This window comes from Eschscholzia californica, unplaced genomic scaffold (genome assembly GCF_041429995.1).
Source record: "Eschscholzia californica isolate CP2 unplaced genomic scaffold, dmEscCali1.0.p SCAF_6, whole genome shotgun sequence".
NCBI lineage: Eukaryota > Viridiplantae > Streptophyta > Magnoliopsida > Ranunculales > Papaveraceae > Eschscholzia > Eschscholzia californica.
In genome coordinates, this window is record NW_028238483.1 from 41,492,870 (window position 1) to 41,513,043 (window position 20,174).

General features: G+C 35.4%; 2 protein-coding genes and 1 pseudogene across 3 annotated transcripts; 2 read left to right on the plus strand and 1 right to left on the minus strand.

Moving 5' to 3' along the window:
* The first annotated feature begins 1,941 nt into the window (after positions 1-1,941).
* Positions 1,942-3,937, plus strand: LOC147535012 (4,5-DOPA dioxygenase extradiol-like; annotated as a pseudogene). Its single transcript, XR_015228140.1, has 4 exons — positions 1,942-1,979; positions 2,476-2,704; positions 3,091-3,465; positions 3,550-3,937. The product of XR_015228140.1 is annotated as a 4,5-DOPA dioxygenase extradiol-like (transcript).
* Positions 3,938-4,639: 702 nt separating this feature from the next.
* Positions 4,640-5,973, plus strand: LOC147535013 (4,5-DOPA dioxygenase extradiol-like). The gene is made up of 3 exons (XM_086647296.1): positions 4,640-5,024; positions 5,156-5,526; positions 5,694-5,973. Exons 1-3 carry the CDS (start codon positions 4,776-4,778, stop codon positions 5,884-5,886), a joined length of 813 nt encoding a protein of 270 aa, XP_086503422.1. The 5' UTR covers positions 4,640-4,775; the 3' UTR covers positions 5,887-5,973.
* An 82-nt stretch (positions 5,974-6,055) lies between these two features.
* On the minus strand, positions 6,056-10,232 carry LOC147535014 (amino acid permease 6-like). Its single transcript, XM_086647295.1, has 6 exons — positions 9,458-10,232; positions 7,776-8,009; positions 7,591-7,684; positions 7,036-7,402; positions 6,617-6,838; positions 6,056-6,538 (listed from the first exon to the last, which is right to left on the minus strand). Exons 1-6 carry the CDS (start codon positions 9,516-9,518, stop codon positions 6,104-6,106), a joined length of 1,413 nt encoding a protein of 470 aa, XP_086503421.1. The 5' UTR covers positions 9,519-10,232; the 3' UTR covers positions 6,056-6,103.
* Between the last annotated feature and the right edge of the window lie 9,942 nt (positions 10,233-20,174).

Genomic DNA, 20,174 nt, shown 5'->3' on the forward strand with positions numbered 1-20,174 from the left:
TACAACAACAACAGCAGGATGTTTCGGTACACACTAGGCCGAAACGGTTATATAAGCCGGTACAGAGGTTAGGGTCAGACAAACCTCTTAGGCATTACGGGCAGGCAAATGTGGTTGAATATGCACTCTCGGTGGAAGACGACGAGCCGGTCACCTTCAAACAAGCTATTACCGTGGCGGAAAGAGAGAGTTGGTTGGTTGCTATGCAAGAAGAGATGGAGTCTCTTCACAAGAACCAGACATGGGAGGTTGTCCCATTGCCCGAAGATAAGTCTGTTATTGGTTGTAAATGGGTGTATAAGAAGAAAGAGGATTCTTCCGAGATCAAGGGTACAAGGTATAAGGTAAGACTAGTGGCCAAGGGTTATGCACATAAAGAAGGGGTCGACTACAATGAGATTTTCTCACCGGTCGTGAAACATACTTCTATTCGGGTGCTATTGAGTATTGTTGCTCATAGTGATCTTGAGCTGGAACAACTCGATGTTAAAACCGCCTTCTTGCACGGAGATTTGGAAGAAGAAATTTATATGGCTCAACCAGAGGGATACAAGGTTGAGGGCAAAGAAAATCAAGTATGTCGTTTGAGGAAATCTCTTTACGGATTGAAACAATCCCCTCGCCAATGGTACAAACGATTTGATTTTTTCATGCTAAAACATGGTTTTCGCAGAAGTGACTATGATTGTTGTGTATACATCAAGAAGCTTCGCGAAGGTGACTTTATTTATCTCCTTTTGTATGTGGATGACATGCTTATTGCTTCTCGAAGCATGGTGGAGATAGATAAGTTGAAATCTCAACTCAGTCAAGAGTTTGAGATGAAAGACATGGGCGCTGCAAAGAAGATACTAGGAATGGAGATTAAGAGAGAGCGGTCAAGTAAGAAACTGTACTTGAATCAGAAAGGTTACATCGAACGAGTAGTTTCTCGGTTCGGGATGCGGAATGCGAAGGCGGTGTCAACACCTTTGGCACCACACTTCAGGCTCTCGGGAAAACAATCTCCCACTACTACGGTGGAGAAGGATCATATGGATCGTATACCGTATGCTAGTGCAGTTGGCAGTTTGATGTACGCTATGGTGTGTACTCGTCCGGACATTTCACAGGTGGTCAGTGTGGTTAGTAGGTTTATGGCAAACCCGGGGAAGACACATTGGGAAGCTGTGAAGTGGGTCTTGAGTTACTTGAAGGGTACCGTTGATACGGGTTTGTGCTTTGGTGGAGACACATGTCAGGTAAGCGGTTATGTTGACTCGGATTATGCTGGCGATCTAGATAGAAGACGATCTACTACTGGTTATGTATTTAAGGTACATGGTGCTCCAGTTAGTTGGCGATCGATGTTACAATCTACAGTTGCGTTATCTACTACGGAGGCCGAGTATATGGCTATGGCCGAGGGTGTGAAGGAAGCATTGTGGTTGTGGGGTCTTCTAGATGATCTAGGGATTAAACAGGAGTGCGTGGATGTATGGTGTGATAGTCAAAGTGCGATCCACTTGGCGAAGAATCAGGTCCATCATGCTCGTACTAAGCATATCGATGTCAGGTATCACTTTGTACGAGATGTCATAGAGGAAGGTGATGTTTCTCTCATGAAGGTACACACAGATGAGAATCCCGCGGACATGTTGACTAAAGTGGTGACATGTAGCAAGTTTCAGCATTGCCTGGAATTGCTACAAATCGGCTCGTGTTAAGTTGCCCGAAAGGGCGTAATGACGACAAGGTAATCTTTATGTGAAGGGTTGGTAGAACTACGGTAGGCTTGATCCTATAAAAGGGTACGTAGGCAACCATGGCCATATGGTGCAGTCGGATGAAGTTACAAGAAGTCGATATCTTACAAGGAGTATCCTGGTGTTCGTCCAAAATTTGAAGTATATCAAATTATGTACGAGGTGGAGAATTGTGAGAGGCGGTTTAGGATGATGGATGGCGGTTTGGGTTGAAATTGGAAATAGGCTGTTTTGGTTTCAATTTGGCAATTTGCTCATAGGCGGTTTCCATGGGTTTCCAATTTGCTCACAGGCGGTTTCAATGGATTTCCAAAATTGGATGCTTGAATTGGGATCCCACCGCCTCATAATAATATAAATAGGGGGTTGATCAACATCAACAACACACCAACACAAGCAACAACAACTCTTCTTTAGAGAGCTAGAGAGAGAGAGCAAGAGTGAGAGAAATTTTTCATAGTTTTTTAGCGGTGTTAAATTTCTCGGTCGTCGAAGATTTAGTATAGAAGGTTAATTTCTATACGGTACCATCTTGGGACGAACTTGCGGGTTGTGTTAGTCGTCTTCATCTATCCTTCAATAAAGATTTCTTGTTCGCCCGAGGACGTAGGCTTTAAAGCCGAACCTCGTTAATTCTGTTCGCATATTTAGATTTTGGCTTAGCTTTACGATTAATCTTCATAATCGGATCAATTTCTAGGATAGGTTCGATAGCTTCCGCGACTTTCAGTTATAACACACATGGAAAACCATTAATAGCAATAGAAGAGGGGATGCCGGCTAGGTCATTCTTGAAGTCATGGCAAGACTCTATACACAAACAAGATCCAACTTCTATCCTTGTTATCTCAGCACACTGGGAAACTTCATTTCCAACTGTTAATAATATCAACAGAGGTGATCAATATTCCACCATCCATGATTTTGACCGTTTACCTCTCAGGGAGCCTCTCTTTCAGGTTTATATTCCACTTATTCCCACCTGCCTTTCAATTTTATGCCATGCTTCACTTCTTACTTTCTTTCCCTCTTTTCTTTTTTGGTCTAACTTTTTTTTTTTTTTTTGAGAGATGGACTGCGATCTAAGTTAGTTAGTCGTTACAAGTCATTGGTACATCATGAAGATGTGACAAACACGATGACCGCCTAAGTTAAACTTATACTAATGAAAGATACATAAATACCAACGACATGAAAGATATCTAAAGCCCGATCACTCCACCAGTGACAACCAACTTAATATGAACCTCCTCCTACGCCACCAAAATAGACGGAATTATAATTCATTGTTCATGTTCGGGAACTTCCTATTATATGTATAAACATCTGCTTTTATTTCTGCAAGCTCAAGTATCCTGCAAGGGGTTGTCCAAAATTAGCAAAGCGGGTTGTGGAACTATTATCCCAATCTGGGTTTGATCGGGTCGAAGAAGACAAAACCCGCGGGCTTGATCATGGTGCATGGATCCCACTCAGTCTCATGTACCCAGAGGCTCATATTCCAGTATGCCAACTTTCCCTTCAAACCCACCAGGATGGAACTTATCACACTACAGAATGGGCAAAGCATTAGCTCCTCTTAGAGACGAAGGCGTACTTATAATCGGGTCGGGGAGTGCAACCCACAACTTGGATGCCCTTGGTAACGACGATGATCCAATTCCATCCTGGGCTTCCGACTTTGACACATGGGTCACAGATGCTCTAATCAATAGAAGGTAAAATGGCATTCTTTTATCAGAATTTGAAAATAATTGTTGTTGTTGTTGTTTATGGGTATTTTTATAAATATTTTTCTGTTGACACGAAGACATAAATCAATACGAGACAAAAGCACCTCACGGAAAAATGGTGCACCCTTTACCCGAACATTTCCTCCCACTACATGTAGCGCTTGGGGCTGCTGGTGAAGAAGCTAGGGCAGAGCTCATCCATCATAGTTGGCTCGAGGGTGCACTTTCTTACTCTTCTTATCGTTTCTCAACGAAGTTGTCCTCATAAGTTCATGACTCTATCATGGTTGAAAAGTATATAGTATTTTGCTTCCTCCTCTTTTTATTTGCTGCAATTGGCTTCCACTTCTTGTTATTTGAAATTTCAATTGCTTCCACTAGGTTTTTCTTTTCTTTGTGTCATGTTCTTTTTGTCTGTTTGGGTATCACATTTCAATTTGTAGCTTTATTATTTTTATATGCGCGAATCGCATTTTAATTGGTTAATAACGTGTGTCTGTCCAATATGGAGACCGGGATTCAAGGGCCGAGTGGACCCGGGAAATAAAACTTATAAGTGTTAATTTATGCACCTTTTTTTTGTTGTTTTTTTTTTCTTGTAATTCAATTTGTTTAGGTTCCATTGAAACTAAGTTTTATGTTATATCTTTCAAAAAAAATATGTTTTATGTTATAGTTTGTCCCAAAAATACCTGTCACATCTATTACTTCTTTGTGTAAGCAAATAACCTTAAATCATTAGTTTCTTCCCTTTACGATGTTGTAATGGTTAATAAAGTATGTGATTCTTATTTATTCTTATGTAAATGTTTGAAATATTATACTTAGGATTACTTTTTTTTTAGACATAAGGTGGAATAATGAAACATTCACCAAAAAAATGTCTCTAGTTTTAGACTAGTCGTGGTTGGCTTAAAATCCTAGCTGTGTCCATATCGGGAATCGTGTTTTGAAGTTTCAGAGAAGATATGAGCTAATTTATATTTTATGTTTTGCATGATCTGTTTTCTATATTGCAGGATCTCTTAATATATTGTATATGAGAGATCTCTTCGAACTAATTTTATTTATTTATTATTATTATTATTATTATGTAAGCAATCAAACTTTTTGTGTGAATGATATGTGACCATGGTTCATTGAATGTAGCCCTTCTTACAACTAAAGAAATCTCAATTATTATCAAAGTAGGAAAATATTGTATGATATAGACCCGTATTGAAAATGTGGGTTACTATTTGAACCGACACTCTAGACTGTAATCTAGAGAGAGAGAAAGAGAAGTAGAGAGAGAGAGATGGATACATATTTCATTTCGCATGGAGAACCATCTCTAGCAATAGATGATAAGATGCCAGCAAACTCATTTTTGAAATCTTGGCACCAAAAAATACTCAATCACAATAAACCTACTTCCATCCTCATTATCTCAGCTCACTGGGAAACTGCTTATCCAACCGTTAATAACCCTAATATCAATGGTGGTGGTCACTACTCCACCATCCACGATTTTAGACGCTTCCCTCTCCGAGAGCCTCTCTTTCAGGTTCTCTCTCTCTCTCTCTCTTTCACTTTCATTTTATCTGTCTCTTCTTATTGTTTATAACCTGCCTGCCTGCCTGCCTGCGGGGTTCCCCAAATTGATTTGGTTGAATTTTTCTTCTTCCCCTTTTGTAGCTCAAGTATCCAGCACCAGGAGCTTCAAAATTGGCAAACCGGGTTATGGAACTTTTGACCCGATCCGGATTTGAAAAGGTCAAAGAAGATAATACCCGTGGGCTCGACCATGGGGCTTGGGTACCACTAATTCTCATGTATCCAGAGGCAGATATTCCAGTATGTCAATTGTCGGTTCAACCCGAACTTGATGGAACCCATCACTACAATATGGGCAAGGCATTGGCTCCATTAAGAGATGAAGGGGTACTTATAATCGGGTCGGGTAGTGCAACCCATAACTTGGATGCCCTTGGAGAGAATGATGACCCTATTCCACCTTGGGCTTTGAATTTTGATACATGGCTTCATCAGTCTCTTCTTAATGGCAGGTAATTCAATTATGTATTTGAAAGAATAAACTTTTACTCTTGTACTTGATCCATATTTTAAAAACACCGAGGAACTCGAATTTAGGTCCTAAATGTTTTGAAATTTGTTTCGAGTCATTCAGATCTCAAGTTAGATTTTGAGTTAGTTTGTCTATTGATTTTGGCAGACACGAAGACATAAATCATTTCGAAGAAAGGGCCCCTGAATCGAAAATGGTGCACCCTACGCCAGAACATTTTTACCCATTGCACGTAGCGCTAGGGGCAGCAGGGGAAGAAGCAAAGGCTGAACTCATCCATCATAGTTGGCTCGAGGGTGGACTTTCTTATGCCTCGTATCGTTTCACTACCAAAAATTAATGTACTAATGTTTTTCGTTGTGTTTCTTAAGACTTTAACATTTTTTTAATAATTTCCAAGCTAACCTATGTGGTATTATCATTGTCACATTTTGTTCATTAATAAGTTTTTTTCGTGGCGGATCCCCTTATAAAACTAAGGTTGTGGGGTTTCTGAATGCAGACACTACTTAATCAAACAAAGAGTCCTTTTTATTTATTTTCATTTCCTTACAACCCTAATAGACAATATGGAAAGGTTTAGCACCCTTGAGACTATCTACAATACCAGCAACTGAACCAACTGCAGAAGCAAGAGAAATTAGAAAACAAAACAATGATAAACCTTGCAACATAATCCATTTCGGCGTTCCTTTCTCGATATTTTTCTGAACAATCGTCATACTAACTGGAGCATGTACCGTTAAAGCCCAAAAGGATGAAGCCCCGAGTAAGCCCATAATGGCATTGAAGAAAGGCAATAACATAGCTACCAACGTCGAAAAAACTATGAAAATCGATCTTAGCAAAAGTTTTGATATGTTGAAACTTAGTAAGGAACTTCCATTTGTTAATGGCACTCGTACTGTGTAAACGTTATGTATAAACGTCACATTTGGCCATTGTGCTACTATCTTCCTCTCAAAACAAGCAAATATCGGTTGCGCAAACACCTGAAAACAAGCAGATATCGTCACTTATGATCGTCTTCTTCTATGTATATATATAAGGTTATATTAGGGGTTATTTACCTGGTAAGCTCCCACAAGATGGATAACAATGCAGATGTGAGCTAAATCAACAAGCCAAAATGGCTCATAAAACCCTGTTAGGATGTTTCCAGGAGCACTATTTCCAAAAGCTGCATATCCAACACAACCAATGGATAGGTAAAAGATTGTAGTTGTTCCAAGCCCATACAAATTGGCCTTCTTCATCACTACATTCTCCGAAGGAGATGCTTTCAATGTATCCTGCAGCATTCAACGACATACTTATCGATTACGTTCCTTTTTCAATCATCTTAATTTAGTTCATGTTAATATCGTCGTCTTTTTTCAATAATGTCACAGAGGAAGAGTATCTCCGTCACACACGGCATGTACCACTCGTGCAGGCGCCACTTGAGGGGTCTATGGTGTACTAAATTAAAGAGCTAGTATTCACATACCTGAATTTCAAGCATAACTTCGGCGAAAGTGTAAGCAAAAGCAATATTGCCCAAGCCTTGGAAAGCATTCCAAATTTTAACAGCTGAAGATACACCATCACTCTCATCTGCCATACTACCAAAAGGAGTGCCTTGGATTTCACCATGGTTGGTGATCCATTTTGCAAAACACAAGTAGAGGCTAATTATAGAATAAGCAAATGACATTGTTGCAGCTACCACTGATAACCATGCTATTTTATCCATGCTTGGAAGTTGAGAAAGTAAAATTTCTGTTGCCCCAAACATGACCATGAATAGATTTCCTGTCGTTGTACATTTCGCGTTTTGCCCATGTCTGTGATAGCAGTTTGATCTCGTAACCGACCTGTATTTGGGCGAAAGGCCGGATTTAATCAGACAACCTCATATCTTTTAAATCGACTTTTGCGGATTTCAGTGACACACGGGCCGTTGATGTTCACAATTGAATCTAAGAGTGAGGCTTTCAACCATTGGATATAATATTTGCCTTATTGTTGTTATAGATATAAAGAGTTATAAAAAAGAACGTACATCATACTGATTGAAGCAGTTATTGTGTAACTGATCATTGCACCCCACAAATTTGCATACTGTATAATTGCACACAGCAGTACATTTTTCGGGCCTGTAAAGTATGACATATGATTCAGACACGATAGAATTGATGATATATGTCACACTATTAGATTGACAAATAAAAAAAGGTATGTATATACCAAGATAAGATTTAACAGCATCCATGTAAGTGGGATTTCTAGAGCCAGTAATTGGGTGAGGAGACCTGTAACAATCAGCCAAAAGAGTTGAAGCATAATAGGTTATAGCAGCAAACGTAAGTAGGGTGATGGGACCTAAAACCCAACCCATTTGGCCCACACTCCATGACAAGGCTAATATCCCTGAACCTATAACTGCTGTGATGCAATGAGCTGTTGCTGTCCATACTGTGCCTGTATTTCACAATACATTCCCAATCAATAACCTCACACATTTCTATGCAGTATAATTTTTCCAAGAGAAATCTCAAATATATATTTGCACATTTACACGTCCTCTCACATGAGAAGTACGTATTAAGCGACTAGCCCCACTTCTCAGTTTTTTGTTCTTTCTGTTGTCTGAATCGGAAATCAATTTGCTTAAAAAGATTTTGAGTTATTATTTAAACCAACTTAAAGTCACAATTGGGATAATACTTGTGTAATCAACTTATTAAAAAAGAGGATCTATTTAGAGTGGCCTATGAACAGAATAGTGGTCCGTATCATATGGTTGGTGTAGTATCTCTTAGTGGAGTAGTTAGTAGTTCCATCAATTGGTTACATATTGATAAAAAGAAGAAGCAATAAAGGGGAATGGAGAGAGAGATGTGGGCAAAAGAATTAAAGAGCCTAAAGTGATGAGATGATGAGCAAACACAAAATGTTGTGGATTAAAAGTGGCCATGATCTTGGTTTACACTTTTATATATATATAGTGAATGTATACTACTACCCTTGTATTTTATTTCATGTTGAGCTCATAAATAGAGGGGCTTTCCCTTTCGAAAAGCTTACCCTTCAAAAAAAGTTGGTTGACGTGACATGCAAGCATTTTGATAAAAATATGCATGATTTACGTGATTTGTGATCGATAAGAGCTTTTCTTACTGTATCGAAGCCTAATCTAGGTGGAAAAGATTTAGAACTAGTTGAGGTAAAAATGGTATATTAAAAATGTGGATCGTCATGCTAAGAAATTGTTCTGTATCAGAGATTTTAACTCCCTCTTTGGTGAAAAATAAAAAAAAAAAAGTTGAAGAATTTTAAAATCTTGTTAGTTGGTATGGGATTGTTTGGGAGTATTATAAGTCTTAAGGGATCGAGTTTGATTGTGTCCATGAACTTACAAACTTCAAAAGAAAAGAAAACCTCATCAATGGATTATTTCCTTGTCGATGCACACCTACTACAAAAAATTCTGTAAAAAACAAACCATTAGTACGTAGTAGGCGCGTTTCAAAAAAAAATACTTTGTAAAACCTAGTATACTCAAATTAAGGGTTGTAGTAACTATCATTTAAATATGATTTTATATATGTTGATCCAAATTTTGTATTTGTTTAGCCAGAGGACTAAAATGGTTAATTAGACCGACGTGGATCTTATTGAAGTAACAATCTTGTTTAGTGGATAAATTTTGTGGATGATTCTATTTTCTCTAAAATTGAGTTATGGGATCATTAGAAACTGACACCTTTCTTCGCGAAAAACAAATATTCTGAAATAAAGACGGAAGATTAGAATGAGAATATGTTCTGTGGAATTGGAATTGGAATTGGAATTGGAATTGGAATTAGAAAGGAGAGATATTTAGGAGATGAAGTTTGAAGGTTTTATGAGTGAAGGTAATAACTTACCTTTCCTTTGATAAACATCTTCTTCCTTTGTTTTTCCCATCTCAACTTGTTCCATCTCCATCTTCCTCTTTAAGTCTTTCACTTGGGAATGAATGAGGTGTTGGAAAATTTTATGTAATCTCAAAATATACTCTGTTCTCTCTCCACAAGTTGTCTCTCTCTCTCTCTTTAACTAATAAGTTACATTGATGGGGGGGTTTATATACAAAATTTGAAAGCTTAATTGGGGTTACATTCATTAGTGATGACAATTATTCTACATGTTAATGAAGTACCCCAATGTGTACTGATTGGACTCTAAACACTAGCTTTTATATATTATAATACATACTCTAACAACCCTTAAGTATTAATACTATCTATATCATAAGATTTTTTTTTATTTTGCGTTGTTAATTATTATAACATGTACTCCTATAAGATTCTTCAATTAATATGCAACCCGATAGATAATTTAAATGTTATCTTTTAGCCCTAGAATACGACCTTCCCCCTTAGGTTTCAGTTTATCTCTTTTGAACGGAATTCCTATTTTCTTCTCATAGACTTCTAACTCATTATGCACCTCTTATTCTACTTGTATGTTCGTTCGACCAACATTCTCTAACAACTTAGCATCTTTCCACTGAATCAAATTCGAAATAGCGAATGTATATTTATATTGGGTTGGGATTCAAGAAAACAATTTAAATAAAAATCAGTATAGGAAAATCCAACTTTTGATAAAATCATTCATCACTTGTAAATTTTCTAGACTTGCAAGTTTGTTCTTGCCAACAACTATACCCAACTAAATGCATGATAATATAAGAGTTCAAACCAATACGTTACTATTACTTGTAATGTACGTCGTACCGGTCTAAAAGAGAGTGAGTATATCACAACCGTCCATCTTGCTGACGTATCAATTGTCTCAAAAGACAATTGTTTGACTCAAGACCAAGAAAAGTAAGTGGCCAAGTAGTTTAAGTTGTTGACACTTCAGCTTTCCACCTTATTTGTGACAAATAATTGATGGGGATTACTAATCAAAATATATCCAGTAATGGATATTATAATATTCAAAATACATTCTTCGGAGAAACAATGATGTTGTTATTGTAAACAATCTTACATCCGTGATAAAATGGGTTACGGTCTTTTTCTTAAGAAATTATACATCTTTTTTTACTTTTTTTTAGCGAGATCTTTTAAAACTGTGAGGTTCAAAAGTGTCAAAATAGATAATATCACTAGAAGGCAGTCTGCTTCATCTCATAACACGTTATCAACACTATTTGCTTTACCATGATGCGGTGAGAGTCTGGGAGGGTATGTTGTAAACGAACCCACATCGGTGTTGAGACGAAGTGTGGTGCTCCCAAGGGCGGAGTCAGGATTTGAAACCATACAGGACTAGCCTAAAATTTCTATACATCAAATTTTTTCTTACTGTAAATTATAATGGTAGAAAGTAACATGTAAAAGCAATTTTTAGTGTCAAAGTAAAAGTTTGCGTCATTACAGTCACAAATCACATATTCAATTACCTATATTAAAGTTTAACGGTAGATTTTTTTTTTGTTTTCCTTTGTCGAAGTAAAAAAAACACTATCTAGTTTTTTTTTTCTTCGCTTGGATACTTGATGATCTTCGGACGTATGAGCCTAAAATAAAATCAACATCAAAGGAAAACAAACTTAGATGGATTTCTACTCTCTGATTTCCTAAAGTTACAAAATTCATGTATCTTATTTGTTAAAAGTCTAAGAAACATACGTAGACCTAAAGTTACAAACTTACAATCAAAATTAAGTATCCACACAATCAAAATGAATCACTAACCTAACAATGAAGTAATAGATTTGCTAAAAAAAAACTATGAAGTAATTGACAATGAATTAATCAAAAATCAACTTCTAAAATAACCTAAATTAGTAGTTGAGTCTATCAAAATCAACAACCCTAAAAATGAAGTAGTGAACAATCAAATAATGAACAATTATTTGATCAAAAATCAGTTACCAAAATAATCCAAATTAGTAGCTAAGTCTATCAATATAAGCAACCCTAACAATTTAATAGAAGTTTTAATAATTGATCAAAATTGTAGTAGAAGCTTTAGTAATTAACAAGACTGGGAATTTGGCCAAAACTCCCTAAGAAATTATGACTTTGGTTAAAAAGGATTCATCAAAGTTTTTTAGGCTTCACCTCCCTGATGGCAATTATGTAAATTTCAGTTTCAGTAAAAAGACCAACCTAACCCCAGTCCAAGAAATTACCTTGCAAACACCTTGCACTGCCTTGCAAACACTTTGCACTGCCTTGCAAACACCTTGCAGAGCCTTGTAAACACCTTGCATGGTTTTTGCAAACACCTTGCATGGTTTTTGTAAACAAATTGCAGAGCCTTGCGAACACCTTGCAGAGTCTTGCAAAAACTTTGCAGAGCCTTGCGAACACCTTGCATGACTTTTACAAATACCTTGCACAACCTTGCGAACACCTTGGAGAGCCTTGCAAAGCTTTGCAAATACCTTGCAGAGCCTTGCAAACACCTTGCAGAGCCTTGCAAACACCTTGCAATGCCATGCAAATGGTTTGCAAATTAGTTTTTGAATTGATTTAACATGAAATTTGTTCAAATTATTATATATTGTCTAATAGAATGTTGTATCTAAAAACTAGCTAAAACCCCTACAAATTCATAATAGTCATTTTATAAGCTCTAGCACCATCATTGTACATTTCTTCGAAAAACTTCCAAAGCTTTCATGAAATTCTCAATTTGAACATAAATACCAATCATGATTGTCCAAGAAAAAATATTTCTCATAGGCATTTCATCTAACAACTTTATAGCTATTTCAACCTACCTAAGTCTTGTATAACCAATTAACGTTGCATTCCAAGCAACAACATCTCTTTCAAGCATTTTATCAAACACATTGCATGCATCAACTATATTTTCACAACTTTCATATAAATCCAACAAATAAGTTTGAACATAAACATCAAAACTAACAAATTGTCATCCATCATTCATAACTCAATGAAAATAAAGCAATGAAGAAGTTGGATTATACTTTGAAACACTATCAAATTCTCCTTCCATTGAAAGTATATAAAACTTTCTCTCTCTAGAATTTAGAACCAAAAACTAAATCAAACCCCTTAAAAACCTCTTCAAACAACAAGGAAATAGATTAAATCACCAAAACCTAAAAACATCAACCTATCTTATAGCCAAAATCAATTCAAACCCCAGAAATTCTAATCGGCGTCGATAATCCAATTTGGTTTGTTCATGAGAAAAACTCAAGTTCCTAATTTTTTAGTTAGATTATTACTAGGTATTTCTAATTGAATGAAGGGTATTTTTGACTCTTAAAAAGTTGGTGCTTTTAAAAATGTCCTTCAAGCCTATTTTTATAACTTACTTGGGGCCTAGCTAGTAAAAAAGATGGTTTGTCTTTTTAACAAAAAAATACAAGAAATTGGGCCTCCGGCCCAATTTCCTGTAACAAGAATGACAAATAGGAGATAGAAAACATTATTTCTCTAGAAATTTTGAATCTTCTATAATCTATAAAAGCTAAAGAAAAACCATACATAAAATTTCACTTCAATATTTGTTACTTAGACAAACTAAGAAAGTGAGAAGGATTTGAGTCAGATGATAGAGATTAGAGAGAGAAGGTTAATAGAACCTATGGATCAAGGATTCAAGGTGTTCCCTCAGAGTCCAACTCGGGAGCCCCGGGGCTGGGCTCCCGGTGGGGCTGGGAGCCCCGGGGCTGGGCTCCCGGTGGGGCTGGGAGCCCCATGCTCCCTGGCTCCCAACGGTCATATTTGGGGTAAGGGGATCCACCCCACTTTTTCTAATTTTTCTTTTAAACTAATTTTTTTTTTCAAAAAAATATAAATTGTTTTAAATTTATTTTTTCAGTCATTTTCTAATTTTTTCTTTTTTAAATTTTTTTTTCATCTTTTCAAAATTCCTTCTCTCTCTAACATAGTATTAAATTTCAATTTTATATTTGAAATTAATAATTTATAGTTGAAAATTGAAATTAAAAGTCTACACACATACATTACACACGTACATATTTTAGATTTAGGAGGCCCTGTTAGGTGGAATTGAAAAAAGCCCTGGGACTCCTAAAAATCAAGGGCTCCCAAAATTGGGAGCCCGAGCCCCACGTTGGACTTGCCCTTAGAACTTAGAACCGAGAAGTACTGAAGCTCGGCTCTTTCTCTCTCTAGATGTTTCCTAACTTCTTCCTGCCAATTAGAAACAAAAAACATCCCCTGGCTGCAATGACGAAATTATCCCTATTCCTTTATAAAAATAACAGAACTATCGCTGGCTGCAGCCAGGAGCAGTCTGCTCATAGCTCCGCCATTAGGTGCTCCTCGAGGTTAGACATTTTTTTATCTAGTAAGGTCATTTAAAACTGTGAGGTTGAAAAGTGTCGAAGCAGACAGTATCACCCAGAAGGTTGGTACATCATCCCACAACATATAATAAAAAAATGACTATGATAGTCGTTATTGTGGTTGATGTTTTTCTTCTAGATGTACAAATATTATAAAAGGAATGAATTAGTACGGAAAATCCCTATTGTATAATAGCGTTATAATCATCACATCCTAAATATTAAAATTTTAATAAAATAATATTGCACCGTCACAAAAAAAAAATGAATAGTATTTGTATTAATTATACAAATTATTTTGATTTTGTTTACCTAAAGACAATATAGAACTGAATATCCTAGTGATAATCAATTAAAATTTTAGTGTGTTTGGTTTATATGTGGGTCATTTGATTCTTGATATGATATTACAAGTGGACTCACGATCGATTGGGCACTACATTACTATATATATGTTTCCCTTTTATTTGTTTGTTTTACTTCTTTTACCTTTATAGTTATTTAATTATGAATAAATCATGGGGGTACAATAATTTATATCCTCTTTCCATAGGGAATAGTTTGCTTACTGAGGTTGGGTTTACGTAGGACTCCACCCTCACTCAATGAATAATCGAAAACAAAAATAGTGTACGAATTATTAACATTGGGTCGTAAATGAACATACTTTGTAAGTTGTACGTTCTTAACCATTGAGGTTTGGTTCTTGTTGCCAGTTAATAATTGAAGTTAACGTGTATAAAATAAGATGAGTAGACCTAAATGCTTCGCATAGGCATGAATTATAAATGATTCGACAAAAGTTTCGACAAAGATAGGAAAGTTCAATAAAGTAACAACAAAAGTTTAGAGAATAAAATATAGTTGAGATTTGTTGTTCTTTTGGGTCTACCACTTTGTATGAGTAGATATGGCAATAAGCTTGGCAAAAAGAGAGATTAGCCCACCAGATCAATTCAATCTTCTACTAGCTCAAATAATAGATTTTGCATTCGAGTCAGATTAGGGTTAGGAGGTTTCTTTCCATGTCTTCTCTAAAATTAGGGGTAGGAGTACTAGTGTTGCATTTTTTGTGTTTGGGTGTCAGACTAATTTGATCATTAATTGATCGTTAATCAATCAAATTTGAAAGAAATAAACATTTTATTAGTGTTAGAGTAGTCATTCATAAAAGAAAAGCTTTGCAAGATATGTTAGCAAGATTATCCCCCAATCTATGAAACCACATCGAAAGATAGTGGTCTTAACTAGTCATGAACACAAAATGTTTGGTGTTAAATCTAAATCATTTAATAAGCTTAATAATACGATTTTTCACCATTGCATTATAGTCCATGATAGTTAAACAACAGAAAATAAATAGCATAGATTCGGCATAGCCGATGACTAAACATGACTCAAAATATTAGCGAAATTATTATAGAAAGTAAAACAGACTTAATCATAATTAGCTAGCTGCTCCATTTATTCTTGCTAATTGACGATCCTTCATAAGTTCTTTCTCTAATCGATCACCACTGCAAAATTACAAAACTAAAGTCAAGTATTTTACTCTATAATATAAACTCTTCCATTTATCATAACTTGTATAAATAATACATGATCATAAGAATCTTCAAATTTGTCACAATATATATGATATGTCCGAGTTGTTTGTGTGTATTGGTTATTGATTTTTAATCACTGTATTACTGTACTGTTTATTTAAAATAACGATAAATTCTTTGTATCGTTCTGAAATTGATAAGAGATAAACCGGTTGGATTCTATAGTCCTATATGTAAAACAGATTACTTGTATTCTGGTTTAAATTCCAGATAAGGATTATATTTCAAACAAAAATAAGATTAGGGGGCAGAGAACAAATAGCCCGTGCGTGATCCCTTCCCTCGAGACATTATTCACCATGTTTATTGTACCAACAGTATAGGCGAAGTATCTCCTCAGGTACAAAGGATTGAAGACCCTTATATGTTTTTCACTCTATCGAACGCTAGCAAGTATTAAAGAACTCTTATATGTTTTTCACTCTCTGTTAATTAGAGGTGAAGTTTTTAAGTCTGATTTCAAGACCTATATATATAGGTGAGAGGTGATTATTAGCAAAAGTTGTATAAGGAGGAAAAGACATTTGTGATTGTTGAGTCTAGATGCTCTTTTATCATACCAAACCATGGGCCGGGTATTGGGCCATTGGATAGTTACCTTCACGTTTGAACACAAAGGTCGGATCTAGATTAAATCTTGTCCATCGGATTTACTTTAAGGTAAAAAAATGAAAGGCTTCTACACTTCTAGCTATGTGCAAAATGCACCACCCAAAACATTGGGTCATTGCTTCATTCATAGGGAGTATCTAATATGAGAGAGGAAGTTTATATAGACCTTTCACCTTCCATTTTATTATGTGATGTGAGACTTTCACGTCTTCTCATATTTATACCCACACTTTCAAAGTTAATTTCTTATTCAAATAGAATCAGTTTTGAGCAAATCATAGTTTGAAATTCAAACTCTCGACGAGACGAACGTGATGATACGTTCCTCAAGTTGTTTCAACTTTCAACAACCGAAACCTTTTAAAAATTTCAATAAATGCTCCAACTAGAGGTGTAGATTCGAACATATCAGAATATTGATTTAGATTCTTTTAGAGAATTACTATATGTATCATTGAGTTATCCCCAGAGATAAAAAGACAACCATTCGACTCCCATACATATTCTACGTGAGAATAGAAAATAGTATTTACGAACAATATAACTACTAGTTTACGGTTTACGGTTTAGGATTTAGTAACCTGTTTGTGGAGCCGCAAATTCGTTGGTGAGAATCAACTTTTTCGCTTGAGTTACAAAATCCCTGCAATGCAATTGGTTTAACCAAATAAAGAAGAAATAAATTGAAGAAAACATAAAAAAGAAAGAAAAATAGAATATATATATATATATATATATATATATATATATATATATCTATTATATAAAAGGATAAGAAAGAGTACTTACTCATAAGGAATATCACCTACAAGCATTTCATTACCTTCTTGATCTTCATAGAGGAGAGTAAGTTCAGTACTTACTAATGAATCAGGTACCATTATTTCTTCCATGTTTACTTGCCCAGGTTCATAATTAACTAACGAATATTTTCGACAAATATGCAAAATTATTATAAGTAATAACTAATATCAGAACTAGAAAATAGTACACATCGAGAATAGTATCACATAAACAAAAACTTTTGTATATGTATAGTTTATTTCGTGGGCGAAGAGAACCTGTGAGGAAGTTGTAGTATAACTTGTGGAGAGCGCGGGAAAGGGAGTAATAATTCGGGTATGCCTTGAGGTTAATGTTTCTTCCAACTCGACAACCTCTTACAAAGACCTTTACATACACTGGATCTTGCCAGCCTGATGTTGGTGCTTGATCACCTATTTCCATGTTTTCCTTCAAATTCTGCAAATTAATCAATTTAATTAGCAATCGGCAAATATACATTATAATTATAATCATGATGATATATGAATACTAATATACTATAGTCTTGTTTCTACAAGTTCAAGTTTTGGATAAATTTGTGAAGTATTAGAGTATAAGATATCAACAATGCCACTTGGCCTCACAGAGTCACAGGGCCGACCATGGTCCAAACAAGCAAAATTTTCATTTTGACCGTTGATATCAATTGAAAACTTTCCCTATTCGGACCATTGTCAGGCCAATTAAGTAGCGTTTTCCAAAAGATATAACGCGAGCAAATATAACGAGGAAATGATTAATTTATGAAGTACGTACGTAGATGATGCTATCTGAGTTGAGTTGAATTGAACTATTACCTAATCTTGAATAGTTGACATAAGGTGAATCTTAATCACATAATCTTTTTCTCTATTACCGAGATATTTGAAATGTGGAAGGATGGGTCTTTGGATCATGAGCCTAGGATTTAGAGCAACTTCGGGCGAAAATGTTTTTTGTATTTAAGAATATAATGGTACAAAAGAACTTTTTTTTTTTTTTTTTGATGAAATTGGTACAAAAGAACTTAGACTATCCCCTTCTTGTCTCCCCCTCTATATATTAAGATCTCTACTCGTTTTCAAGTTAAGGGTTTTATCATGTCTCATCACCATGATAATACAGGACCATCAATCAACTACAGTACTATGATTAATTTTTTGAAATAACATGGATTAGGCATCAAAAGAAAGTTTACCACATAAATAATATTTTGTGTAAAACTCAGAGTAATTTTAGTTTTTTTTTAATCCAGTCTCTTAATATTATACAAGTATAATTTGAACATAAATCGAAAAATACATACATACATACATACATACATATATATATATATAAAGAGAGAGACCTAGAGACTTACAGTAGACCTAGTGGGCTAAGAAAGCAGCAATGGACCAATAGTTCTACAATGGTGATTGCTATAGAAAAAGATGCTAGGTTTTTATAGAAAAAAAAGGTGTACCCTTATGGTACATGTTATAGGACCGTTGGTACATTTTTTGAAGATTGGCAACAAGTTAGAAGCACAAGAATGACCCAAATAGTAAATTGAAGTGGGAACAATCAACTTATAAATTCATAACCATAAATAGAGCAATGTTTTTGGCATATATATAAGGCACTTGATTGGACAACATTTTTTTCTTTTTAAGTTACAATTTTGAAAATGGGAGGATAAGTTAGTAGAACTTGTTAAAATTAGAAAAAATTAATGATTAGGGCCGGCCATGATTAATCATGTGCCTTAAAAGGACTCTAAATCATTTTCTTTTGATTTGACCAAGAGAGTTTGTTTCTCAAAAATGAAATGAACATTCTCTTAATTAGAAAGATTATTGTCACAAATTATTGTCACATCGGGACACTTTCAAGCTCAAGGAATATTTTAGACTCAAATCTTGAGACGGCCCCATAAAAGTTTTACACCTCTTGGTTTCATAGACATATTTTCTTCTAGTTGTTTATTTTCGCAGTGTTTTAGCATTTCATATTTGTTTAGTTATAATTTAGGTTTAACTCTAGCTAGTGCTCGTGGCCTCTATCTTATCTAAATCCTCTAAATGTATTGCTTATTTTATATTTGCACATTTTATTTGATTTTCATGTTGATTAACTTGCCCAAAATAAGTATAGATTTTGTGATGAAAAATAAAAATAATAACAATTATTCTGTAAATGATATATAATGTCAGGATTTTATACTCCCTCCGTCCCAAATTAAGAGTCCCATATTGGAAATCCAACTTATTTTCACATTTTCTCTTTTCCATGTTTACCCTTATTTATTTGATAATTTTTCTTGAACTAATTCAAAGATTACAATTTTTATTCTAGAAATACATGTAACCATATTAATTTCTCACTTGGTTAATCTAAAAAGAGTGGATTGGTTCATTGGAAAACAAATTTTTGTATTGGAAATAATCAAATGTCTTAATTAGCTTAATTAATGCACCACATATTGGAAACATATAAGAAAGGGTATTTATGGAAAAGTAAGGGATTTTATGTGATAAAAAAGGAATGAGACTCTTAATTTGGGACATCCAAAAAAGGAATAGTGGACTCTTAATTTGGGACAGAGGGAGTAATATAAATTTCAACACACAAAAAATGTATAATATTTTATGTTAAATTGCTTGGGGCTAATCCTAATTTGGCCTATATAATTGTCGGTTGTTCAAGTCTATTGTTCTCTGTCTCACCCACACTCTCTTCCCAAAATCCCAAATTGGAGTTTGAAACGGGGTTTCTTAAAGAGAGAAATAGATATCATTGTGGGGAGTAGAAGAAGGGAATACAAATAGAAAGAGAGATGAATTATTTTTGTTTTTATTAAAGTCATCCGCGGCAATAAAAAAGGGCTAGTGTTTTGGGGAAATCAGCAAAGGTTCTGGGCAATAAGTTTTGGGTGCAAACAAACTTCTTTTGTTTCCTCGAAACATCACCTTTTTAATTTTTTCTTCTTCTCCTCTACCTCAACTAGAACTGCGGCGACCTCCACCGGATTCTGACGACTTCTACCATTAACGCCGACGATCCTCTCTTCTCTCCATCTCTCTCTATCTCTCTCTCTCTCTCTCCTACCTCTCTCTCTCTTCCCTCTTTTCTCTCTCTAAATTCCGTCGAAGGGACCACTCCCTTCGCCGGAATTTAGAGAGAGAAAGGAGGAAAGAGAGAGAGAGGTAGAAGAGAGAGAGAGAGGTAGGAGAGAGAGAGGTAGAAGAGAGAGAGAGAGAGGTAGGAGAGAGAGAGGTAGAAGAGAGAGATAGA